The sequence below is a fragment of the Aphis gossypii genome, chromosome 2, assembly GCF_020184175.1.
Source record: "Aphis gossypii isolate Hap1 chromosome 2, ASM2018417v2, whole genome shotgun sequence".
Lineage (NCBI taxonomy): Eukaryota > Metazoa > Arthropoda > Insecta > Hemiptera > Aphididae > Aphis > Aphis gossypii.
The window spans coordinates 38,913,002-38,926,718 of NC_065531.1; the positions used below are offsets into that span (position 1 = coordinate 38,913,002).

Here is a 13,717-nt window from a genome sequence, read left to right on the forward strand (position 1 = left end):
AAAAAAAACGTACCGAAAACGCCTTGAGGAAGACCAGGCACTGTATGATTCCCTCCATGGTGTCGCCGGCCAGGCAGAAAGTGGCGCTCAGATGGCGCCGACCCTTTCGGACGAGCGCCGCTACACCGGGCGTCGGCTGTGCGGCGGCGGCAGCGGCGGCGGAGACCAGTGTTGGCGCCTGGCTTACGGCGGCCGCCGCAGCCCCTCCCACGCCGGCCACCACCTCGCCGACCACGTTACTCGGCGTCCTGCTGCCGCCCACCCGCATCCACCGCTCCAGCGACTCCATCAGCACACCGTCGTCAGTGGCGGCGACGGCGTTGGCGATGACGGCGACAACGACGGCAGCTGCAATATCATTCGAACGACGGTCGTCGTTGGCGGCGACGTCGAAGCGACACTACCGTCGTCCACCCGTGTTCAACCGTAAAAAATCGATCGGCACATAATATTTTATAAAATACATATAATATTAAACAATATTATAATAAGACGTTTAACAGATTTCCGCCGTACGGTTAGTTATTCGTTTCCGTTTGTACTCGATTCCGGCGTACACTTCCTTCGTGCGCCCGCGACGTTACGCGACGTTACAATCGGGGCAATCGTTATAGGATATATTATTATTATTATGAACAGTCGTCTCAACACCTGCGAAAAGAATACAACGACGCTCCTATTATTGTAGCTGCAGTGAGATAAAAAATTGAAAACGCGTGTGTTCTTGACGCGTCCGTTAAACGTGACGCGCAACACTCGCGGCGCGACACACGCAGCTGTACACTAGGTACGGCGCTCGCGGCCGCGTACGCGGTTAAAATTGAATCGAAATTGCTTTCTTCTTGGGTCACTGCCCACCGCCCGGACCGGCCCACGCGCAAGCTACGGATGCCCGAGAACCCACGCGAGACTGCCGTTGCTACCACAACGATAACCGACTTATCCTTTCGTTCGATCTCGGCTATCATCATCGCGTACAGGCAGCCGACACAGTCCGGGTTGGGTAAGGTCGTGGGTGGGTAAAGTTCCGACTAGGTAAGGAAGAGAGTAAATTTCCCGTACTACACAAACAGTCGCCCACGAGTCCAATAATTGTTGCAGTCTAGACAGAGGGAAAAAGGAGTCATTAAAACCGACAACATTATTATTAAATGCGATTCGTTAAAAAATACAGCATACGAACAAACTATTTGCTATACATCACAGTCGTTAAAACATAAGTACGCATCAATATGTGTAATCAAAACAATGATATATCGATAATAAAAAGTCTTAAACAAATCAGTAGTTAGGACTTAGGATCCACTAGGTAGAGAATAGGTAGTATGAAAGGTTAAGATATTTAAAACATTTTTAAATAATCCACTTGAAAGATTTTTCTAAAAAAAAAATTCTATAGAACACGAGTATAATACACAAATACTTTGATAAAGCACATAAACATAACATAAAAGTTGGAGTAGGGTTTATAATCCGTAAACGGGAGTTCAGTCAATAAAATCATGCTTAAAACCTGATCTGTAGTGTGCTATTTTTGCTCTCATTTAAAAACTTCATAAAGATCAAATGTATAGTTTTTAAGACCATTGTCATCTAGGATTCGTACACGTATTATTTGTTATTAAACACATATTACTGTCAACATTTCCTAGAATACGATTGTAGGGCCACTCCGGGTCCAATCTTAAATGTCCAGAGAAAACCTCAAACACACACCAAAAATTTGTCCAACCGTTTAGGACTTCAGTAACAAACATACGTACAGAAAACTATATATTTAAAAATAATTTTAAATGTATTGTAAAATCTTGCTATCGTACTGAACAGGTTATACAAGAGTTTTTCAACCAGGAGGTCGCGATCACCTTAAATTAGGGGTCACGTAGGTCAAAAATAATAAAACGACAATTTACAAAATGAACGTTTTCATTTAAAATTTCTTATTGAATAAAAAAAATACTTAACCTGTAAAAGTTTAAATTAGGTACTACATATGGTATTTATAAATTGATATTCGAAATTATGTATTTCGTTTGGTTAATTGGTTAATGATATGATATAATAATAATAATGATGATGATATGATATAGATAGAGGCGTGAAGTGATTGACCATATTTCATTCCTATTTTGGGAGTCGCGACACTAAAAAGATTGAGAAACGCTGTGTTATACTATATATTTTATCATTAAGTACAGTTAATATTTTTAACAGGAAAAAAAAGTAATTTAGTTCAAAGCAAGTACATATGGCTATTGACTATGTATAATATATATACTACACTATGAAAGTTTGTATGTAGTTTTTAGATTTTGATGAGAAAAATATAAAAAATATCAAATAAAAAGTCACAAAAATGTTTTGTTGATTATTCATTGTTATTATAACACTATAGAAGAACGCTAACAAAATATTTATATGATATAAAGCATAAAGCAAGAGCTCATAATATATTTAACCTATTTGTTAATGGAACGCTAAGGACAAGTATATAAACAAAGGTCTAGACTCAAGGGTGATTCGGAACGTGTCTAAGAATCTTTACCAGGATGTCGATGTGTCCAAGAAATAAAATTCGTTATTATAAATTCTTAATTCACAATGGAGCGTCTTATAATTCATATTATTTTTTTACGACATCTCCCGTTATCATCACAATTATTTATTTAAAAATAAAATTTAAAATTGTTTAAAATATCAAAACAATTTAGAAAAGGCTTTATCATATTTTTACTTATTTTGATAATTTACGTTTAATTTTAATTTAATTATTAATAATAAATATAAAATATTAATTGAGTTAAATTGTTATTAAGTACCTACCTAGATACAATGTTAATTGTTGCTTATTTATTTATATTTCTTTTTTTTTTTGTTCTACTTCAGAGAATCAGAGAATTTTTATGAGACCCATAAATGAAACCAATATCATGTGATTTTACCTATTATTCTATTTAATATTTATATATATATATTAAACGACAGTTTAGAAAAAAGTTAATATTTAAATAAAACGCAGTTATTTTGGTTTATATTGCGTAATTTATAATTGTTTCCTGCGATTTCTGTATAATTCCCGTGGATTCGTACATAACTTTGGACACTTCGGAGAACTCCCATTTTGTTTAATTCATTGTAATAACCTGTCCCTTAGTTAGAGTTAATTTTTATTTTACTTAACATTACATTATGTAATATTAATATACCATTATATATATATTTATAGAAAGAGAAAGATTATGGTTATTTTGTTATAAATCAAAAATACCTATTAAACTTAATATATATATTATACATATTATATAGTATGACGTTAAAGTGAAAATGAAAATAATATTTCAATGTTTTCATTGAATACAGCTCAATAGTAGTATAGTATAGTTTATAACTTTATAAATAGATATTCGTTTTCAAATTCAATTTATTAATAATTATTTTCTACATTAATTTGTAACTATGTCCACCGTTTATTAATCTGAGTTCCAAACACAATTACATTTTATTAGAAACAATTTACCACACGTTCACAAATTGAAGTAATTTCATCCATATAACTTTGATTTCAACAGAATCATTGTAAGGTTTTATACGGTTCATTGACTTCCAAAAAACTTAGGATCAACTACGCGAACCAATTACTTAGAATCTACAATATGTATTAGTAATCACCGAATCAATATGTCTACAGTTGTTCGTTCACATCCAAAACATTTGCAAATTACCAAATACAGAAATTCATTGAAAGGATTGTCATATATACATATTAAGTGCAGGTATACAATCTATAGGTATTACATAAATACATTGTGTTTATAACATGCCAATAGCTTTTATCTAAATTAAACATCCAAATGGATATATTTGTTCATCGAGAAGTTGTAACCTTTATAAATATAATTTCAATAAATATCTAGATATAGTATAAACTTCATTTAACACCCTATAAACATATATTTTTAATTAAATTCAATATTTTGGAACGATTAAATTAATACGATATTAAAAATCATATTTTTAATTATATTAAAGAGTTTTTTATTGTATAATATTATTCTTTAATAAGATGTATAATTTAATATTAGTTATTGGTTAATTAAGATTTTCAAATTATTTCTAATAAAAATATTTATTTAATATTATACTTACAATTATAATGATAATATACATGATTTAGTATATTTTTAATATATATGAAGTTAAAATATGTTAAAATTAACTTTAAAATACTCGTATATGTACCCATAAGAAGATAATTACATCAATATATTATATTAATCAAAATAAATCATAATAAAATAAATACACTGCAGTATAGATCAGAGCTAACTAATTAGTACAATCTCCCAATAATAAAAGAATGAGGTATAAATCAAATAATGTTTTAAATAAAGTTAAAATTGTCAATAAAAATTTTAAAAAAACTTTTAATTGATACAATTTTTATAAATTATTTTTTCAAATTTTTATAGATTCAACTTTTAAATTTTATAAAACAAAATATAATAGCTTAACATATTTTAATTTATAATAACATAATAGGTATGAATCAATGTTAATCTCGTATTATAATTTTGTAAGTCTAATATAAAATTTATTAATTTTCTAAACAACATAATATTCCCTAGATATTCGGTTATTAAAAAAAAATCATTTCTAAGAAGACAACATAATATTAAAATGAACAAAAATATAAATCATTATTGTTTATACAATTCAATCGTGCATTAACTGATTTACCTTTAACAAGTGTCTTTTTTTTTAAATCTAAGATGCAATTTTAAAGATTCAGTCCAAAGATGTAGGCTTCTTATTTTTACATTATTTAAAAAAAAAACCTGTATTCTCGTGTTATATACACGTCTTATTCTAATGGAACTTTTCCATCATGAAATCCAAAAACGTTTATTTTTATAGGCCATGGCCAGTACGACAAAGTGAATTGGAAAACATTATGCATACAGCTAAACTATAATGCAACGCGAAGTGAATGATAGAAGTTATAAGTTGAACATAGAAAATCGCATTTGAAATATTATAACAATGGTTCAAAACGTGTCAAACGAATGTCTATAGCTTCTAATGGCGACGGGGTAGGATAAGATATTAAAATTTTACACGGCATGCTCTTTCAATAGAAGAACTTTTTCAAAACTTTAATCTTTGTCACTTTTTTGATGAGATGAGGTGAATAAATAAAAAACTTTTCATCAAAAAACTGTCTGAACCAAATAATAATAATTTAAGAACATGGTTTTTTTTTATTATGTATATTAATTAGTTCACTAATTATACCGAAAGGTAAATTCAAAAATGACTAGTTATAAAAACGTGTACATAACTATTTAGATATAATAAAAATGTTATATCAACTGAAAAGTAAAACGATGTATTTCTGATTACCTAACGTCCACAATTGTATAATTTTTTTTTTTTTTATCATAATAAAACAAATTATAATTTCATAAATCAATAATCTTAATCTATTTGGTACTCGAGTGTAATTTCAATACAAATAATACTACATGGTTAATAATAAACTAAAAAATAAAATTATAATAGAAAACTAACCAAATCAATAATAAAATTGAATTTGAGTATGCTATTTAGTTAAAAACGATCAATTATGTCAAAATTAATTGATTAATTCCGTCAACTCATCTATACTTTTTTATTATATAAAAAATTCCGAATATTCAGAACCGACGGTATTTTAAATAATGTCATTCGAGAGTAAAAAATGTTAAAGATAAGCGAGGAAAAATTGAATTTGCTTGCTCATTATTTTCGAGGAAAATAAAACACAATTTACTAAAGGCAGAAGAGGTGGCGAGTTTCTAAAGAATTTCTAACTCATGAAATATGAGTGGTGCAACCGTCAAGTTATTAAAACAAGTATAGTGTGAGGAATGAAGCTCATTAATCATTATTATAAAAGAGTCAAAAAAACAAAAGCCAGTCAGAATACCATTTGTATAGACTAAAAAAAGAATAATATACTATTAATTTTAATCACATTATATTATTCTTGAAAGTACAAAATTTGGTTATGATTAAGTCATCTTACTCTGACTCAACTACCGTTTGCTAACCACTCTATAAAATGTCTTATATAATGTAATCTTCAAATCTTACACAATTAAAATTGTAGATTATGAAAACAAATGTTATAATATTATTAAAAAAAAAACTACTGATAATATTGAGGAAAAATAATAATATAATCCTAAATTTAAATTATCAAAAAAACAAATGGATAAATAAAATGAATTTTCACAGAATGAAATTCCATATAAAGTATGATAATAAACTAAAAATAAATGAAAACACTATGCAAATTATCATTATTTACTGTATCTATATATGTTTTGCATTTGATTATTGTGATTTACTAATTTATTGCGATCTATAGCTATATTATATACTACTAAAAAACATAATTCACTAATTAATCAATTTATAGTAACATTAATACCTATTTAATAATGTGTAAACAATGTTTATATATCTAACACAATAATCCACTGGTACTGTAAATATTTAGAACACCTTTCTTTTTAACTAACTATACGAGTATCATAAGCCCTCTGTAATAAACTCACATTACATAAACTGGTAAAATTCCAAAGACATAATAAGTATTATGTATAAATTATTCATAAAAAAAAATTATATTTTATTATCAACTATGTATAACAACTACTATAAATTTCACAAATCTTTTCTATTATTTTTCTTTTAATAAATATTTAAATTGTTTGTTTAAATAAAAAGTATTTAAAATTACTATGAACAACTTACAATAAACTAAGGTTTTGTACAGAATACTAAAATAATAAGATATTTTTAACTTTAAATATTACAATCATTGAAAAATGAAAATTTAAATTTTTTAAACAATCGTTAAAACTACTCATATAATAAATTTAATTTAAAAAAAATAATAAATAAATTTATTGTAACAATAAAAGTGATAAAAAAATGAGAAATTTTAGAAACCAAAGATTTAAATTTATATTAGTACTTTTAGGAACAAATACACTAAAAATAATGTTTTGTATTTTCTACGTTGTAATAATCAAAAGACTTTTTGTGTTCATTATAGGGATTCATATTGGAGTAAAATAAGAATTTCATAGAAATATCTAATATTTTTTTAATTTAAATACTCCTACGAATACTTCATCTTAAATAGTCCTCTAATTAATTATCAAAATTACATACTCATCGAAAATAACTAGCAACTAGATACCTTAAATAATCATAAAAATAAACTTAAAATTAAAAATTACGAAAAACGCAATAAAATTGTGTATTATTCATTTAAAAATGGACAAAAAACAAATGTGTACCAAAACCAACATCGACTAGCTACTACTACAACAACAAAAAACATAATAATACTAGCAATATACTTATTAAAAACTGTCGTTGACACCTGTAATAGAGGGAGATACATTTTTTTTATTTTTTGCCTACTGGATTCCATCATATAAGATGATAAAAGAAAAAATTATTCATATCTTAAAACATTCGTTAGTATTTAATTTTTTCTTCAGTATATTGGTGGTCTCTTAGTTACATGTATTTTTACATAAATAATATACGCTTTTTAACATCAAATAGACATTCCAATAAACTAACACAAGTCTCTTGTGTATCTGTTACATTAAAAATTAGATATATATGAGTCGAAAAATTGCGTGTATTAAACATTAATATAATTTATTCAATGTAACCTAATATTTTAGCATCTTTTCTAAAAAACATCAATTTTAAAAACATTTATAATGGGTTTTAATTATTTATTTATTAATAAACCGAAATAAATTAAATTGCAAAAATCTATACATAAATATATACATATAATACATGCATAATAAACATGGTATAAAAATCAAATTCATAAATAGCACAACTTTAACAGATGTATCAGTAATAAACATGTATACTGATTAAAACAACAACAAAATAAATCAACCCCGTGAAACTCGTTTTCTATAGTTATAGTAACTTTTATACTATAAAAAATTTATCTTAAACAACAAAATCATAAATGCTTAATAATGCGCATTAAACTTTCCCAAAATATTGGCAACTAAATTTTATTCTTACAAATACAATATTATGGACAGAGTTTGTGATTGTGGATTTTTTTTCAATAAATAGCAATATATATAAAATTAAAATGTAGAGTCTCAAAATAGTTATGGACAGTTATTCCAATAGCTGAATGCAAAAAATTATTAAAATTATTAAAATTTTAATACATTTTAAATAATATTAAAACTTTTAAAACTATTTTAAAACTATCATTTATATTTCTAAAAACTAAATAAAATTACTGAATGACTAAAAATAACTAGACTATACATAATTAGAGTATACACATACACAATATAATTATTTACAGTATATTTATCAATACAACACAAACTTTAATACGTCATGAACTATATTCATAAATTAGATTAGTTTCCTCAATTGAAGAAACTATGAAATTATTGGTATTTGTGTTTGTTCATGAATACCAAATAGAAGACACAATGTATTGTTATTTCCCAGTGGACAAGACATTTTATTACCAAGTAAGATGAACCTGTTTGAAACATTAAAATTCATAATATAACACACAAATTGCTACGGAATTATAATAAGATAAAAACTTAAAATAAAATATTAATTCAAACCCTCATTAATCCAGGAAAAACTACTAAATATAATTTGAATTATTCGAAACCTAAATTACCTTTAATATCGGCAGTTCAAAATATATGACTAAAATATGAAAGATATCTATTTTTTTTCTAGAAGAAAAAAATTATAAAACATAAATATATATTAAACTAAGTGGACATATTCTATTAATTTTTACAACAATGTATTTTTTATTTTTAAGTCTGAAGAATAGTTGATAAGCAGATATCAAACACAGTTTTAATTTCCAGTTTCTTCGAAAAATTAACCTAATAAATAGAAATACAATCATCTAACATTTTTTACAATGACTTTTTAAACAAATTTTCTAACTTATCACTTATCACGTATTTCGTGTTGTTTAAATTATTTTTATTTTCGAAATGGAGGTACACTATTACTAACCAAACCGAATTAATCATGAACTTTGGTAGCTCAAACATAAATACACATTGAGTCGTATTTTATGTTAATTAACTTTTTCCCGGGTGAAATCGAAAATAAAGTTATTAATTAAATATATATGTTAAAGAACATAAGATATTTCTTCATTTATATCATAATATGCAGTTATATAAACTCGATCACTGCCAATGATTATTTATTATATTATATTGAAATAAGTTCTTGGTGGTCAATATATACTCTATTCATTTTATTTCTATCGAATATGTGATATTAATTTAAAAATAAATATATTTTTAATTGAAGGATATTATATGATTACTAAAGAAAAGAATGACTATTATAATATAGTCTTATACTTTCCAAACCTTAACTAATTGTCTATAATCCATTATAGCTAAATTATTCAGAATTCAGACTTAGATAAATATGTAGGGATTATTTGTGGTAACTGAAATATCTAAATTTCGTTCACAGTAATAATTATACGGATCCAATAGAATTGATAGTACTTTAAGCGATTCAGCACACTTCATCTAATAAAACAAGTATATAGAAGGTGATAAAAAATAGCAATCATTTAACAAATAAAAGAAGTATTGAACATTATAAAAGTCACTTTTTGGGGTCGTGCAAAATAAAATAAAAAAATAAAAATAAATCAAGTTACAGGAAATCAGCAGCTATAGAGAAAAATATTTCTTTTAGCAGCAAACGGTACAGATTGTTTCTAAAAAAAATTCCCTTTACAAGAAATGTATTTTTATCATAGGAAATTATTATTGTCGGAAACTTTTAGAAAGTTTGTCACAAAACTTTGTATTTCCTTCCCTAAAAGATCCTTGCATTTAAACTGATAAACCATACATGCCTTCTGGCAAACTTTACAAGACCCCTTTCCAATCCAATCTATGTGTAAATTAACTCAAGGTCTTTAAATTTAATAATACAATTTCATGATTCATACAAATATATTATATCTGTACAATAACGAAACTATTAAACAATTTATATCCAATAATGATTTTAAACAAATCATTAGGTTTCAAGAAATTAGAAATTTTTACACTGTTTATAATATTCAATTTATATCGTAGTCAAAAATATATTAATGTACAAAACAGTAAATAGTATAACTATAAAAGCCTAAAGACGAAATATTTTTCACCAGAACATCAAAATCAGAATTTGAATAATTCATTATCAAGTGAAAAAATGGGAATGATCATGTTTGTTGAATCATTTTATATTTATCGTTAAATTAATAGTGTTATCTACAGATAATTTCGAAAGGTGTTAAAGAACAAAATCCATTAATCTTTAAAAAGTTTCAGAAATGTCAAACCATTTAAACATATTGACGTATTCTGAAACTTTATTTTAGCTATAATTTATTAAATAATTTCAATTTATTTATTATCTTAATACGATGTTTTTCAATCATGCAATTTTCAAATTGTATAATGCATATGATTTAACCTAACAGCTACCCTCGCTTAAGCAATACTAAAATCAATTAATGATAAAAGTACCTACATAAAAAAACTCAAAATGTTCAATATAAAATGTGTGGTTAGTGTTTATCAAGTTTTCTTACACCTAAGTAATATCCGTAACAACAGATTTTGAGCGACAAGTTAGAAAACTAAACTTCATTAACCAATTTTACAAAATGTAAACTGCAATAAAAAAGAAAAATCTGGTAAATAATTTTAAACAGTTTAAACCTTATGCATATAGAACAAAAATACAATGTCTAAGTCAAATGAAAAGATAACAAAAATATTAGATTCAAAAGCACTATGAAAAAATGCATATAAAAACAATTTAATATCAATATTTATCTTTAGCTCCTAAAAATAATTTGATTATTGAAATTTACAAAACTTTCATTTTAATTTTCATTTAGCATACAATTCATTGTATTAATGTAAAATAGTCGATAATACCTACTTAATAAATAATAATTACTTAAGAGAAAGATGCACAGAAGATGCCACTCAATTTACTCATTAGTTATTACATAGTTTAAATCTACATAAGTATACACGACATAATTTATAATTATATTTTTTTAAATGTGCATCAATGTTTGATTGTAATAAGTCTACAAATATTATGTTTTTCAGAACCCAATTTAATACTTTTTACTCAGTATTAATTACACCTCTAAATTAATACATTAAAAGAAAAAATAAATAATGAATATTGTGAAAATTTCAAATGAGTCCAAGTTCTCTTGTAATTAAACATGTGTAATTATTAAATATACTATACATTAATTATAAATTATTCTAAAGAATCATTGAGTACCTATTTCAATAATTGAATTAAAAAAGATGAGCTGACATCCTTATTTAAAGGCACATTTCAGTTAATTAACCGTAATCCGTTGCGTTTTACAGGCGACTTTTTCTTATTTAGGACATTAAAACGACTGACACCGGCAGTCTTTGGTAATTAAAACATACTATGGCCATTTAATTAATTTTATTTGGAAAACTGCTCTTTTTTAATTCTTCAGATAAAAAAAAAAAAACTATTATTTATAAAAGAAATCTTTCTCTAAGTTTTTTGGCCATACACCAAAAAAAAACTTAAATTACATCAACGAACAGAATAACAGTATTAGTCAAAAAATATTTTTATTTTTTGATTAGAACACTTTAAGTTATGTCAAATGTCAAATTTTAAAGAATATAATTTAAGAGAATATAAATTATTCCATTGTAATGATGTATTCAAACACTTTATTAAAATGAAAACGATAATCAATTAAACAAATTTAATGTAAAATTAAGTAAGCTAAAGGCATCTTCAAAATATTTAGGTCAATTATATTAGTCACTGAAAAACATATTATAAAATATCTTAAGTTTTTACAAAATAACTAACTAAACAAATTTTTACATGTCAATGGGATACTGTAAATACACTTATAATTGTATATAGGTACATACAAGTATATAAGTAAAAGTCCAAGAGAGATGGAAAATTTTTTTTTAATAGTCATATGATACATTTGAATGTAGTTTTAAGTATAGCAATGAATTTAATATAGAGAAAAAGTTTCACAATAAAAAAGCAAAACAACAATTCTAAAATAATAAAGTTTTAATAACGAATACAATTATTTTAATTATGATACAAAACTATAATTTAATAGTACCTACCTACAATTATAATAAACAGATATATTATTATAATTTGTGCAATATACATATGTAAACAAAATTACATAAAAAAATGATTAGAATACCACAATACTATTAGGTAGTAATATAGAAATTGTTTTATTCTTGGAAATAAAACATTAACTCACAAATAAATGTCAATAAACTTTTATATATAAGATACTACATTATTACAGAGAGAATTATTCTTAAAAAAAATGACATTAAACTTGCTGAAAAAGCAAAATAAAATAAAACAAAAGACTAAAAAACAATTAAATTTAAAAAATAATATCTAGACTTATTATAATATACTCTAGAATAGACCAACAAAGTAAAATAATAATAATCTCTAGATAGACATATAATATTGCACAAATCATTGACGCATAAAATACGAGGATTGCAAATCAGCAAACAAAAAAGTTTACATGTTTAAACTATGATGATAAAATAAGTTTAAGTGACCGAAATGAACATAATTTATGGAAACTTACTACTAGCCAATCTGCGTAACATTCACACAATTACAACAACAACAACGATGTCATAAAAAATAAAATTATTATTACTTATAAAAATGTTCTAAAAACAGGCAAAAAATTTAAAAAATAATTAAATTAATGGTTTTGTAGTAATAAAAATTCTTCAACGAAATTTAAGAAAAAAATATGTCCCTAAAACAATCAAATAGATAAAAAGATACATTAGGTACAATCAGTTTTGTACAAATATTTAATTTATCATTTTAAAATATCCATTATGTAAGCACACAAAAAATTGAGTTTTAAAGCACACACATTGATTGCACTTTGGGTTCATTAATTGTATATGTATAGAAACAGATCTACTATATTACACGCGATTTGAAAATAATTACTAATCACAATCTAATAACGATTTTAGGTTAGTTTTTAGCACATTTTTAAACTTAAAATCAATATTACAAACATTAATTAATTTAATTGTATTTATAAGTTTATACAAATTATATAGCACCAAATACTTACATAGTTCATAGAATTATACTAGGAATAATATGACGTAAAAAATACAGGAAAAGAAATTCTTAATATTTTTAATAAACTTTTAATATTTTCCATATAATATTTATTTATAATACCTAACGAATAATATTGTTAATCGATATTTTAATCTTATAATACACATCACGAACTTTCGTCACTTTTCAGAAAAATTTTATTTCCTTAATGATATTATCAAACTTGGCAAGGCAAATTTACAAACAATTACAATTGTTTACCATAGTTTTGAAATTTTCTCAAAGTTAAATGGGAATTTTGAAAATACGAATAACTTAAATTATCTGTCTACACTCAATCCCATCTATCTCCACTGTTCAATCAATAAAAGCATTATATAAAACTTTTAGACCCTCTTTAATCTGATTTTTAATACCATAAAAAGTGTGTTTACTTCCAAGT

At 25.4% G+C, this 13,717-nt stretch overlaps 1 protein-coding gene across 8 annotated transcripts in view; it reads right to left on the bottom strand.

Annotated features, from left to right (window-relative positions):
- The window catches only part of LOC114131353 (neurobeachin), a 224,593-nt gene that overhangs the window by 187,552 nt on the left and 23,324 nt on the right, over positions 1-13,717 (bottom strand). For 5 of the 8 annotated variants that reach the window (XM_050200862.1, XM_050200863.1, XM_050200865.1 and 2 more), the window contains exon 2: positions 14-651. The exons of 2 other annotated variants lie outside the window; for them this stretch is intronic. In XM_050200862.1, coding sequence (XP_050056819.1) covers positions 14-289 — 276 coding nt within the window. In that variant the 5' untranslated portion in view covers positions 290-651. Of the gene's footprint in view, positions 1-13; positions 2,273-13,717 lie in introns of those variants that run through there. One more of the 8 variants, XM_050200861.1, reaches the window with a different exon arrangement.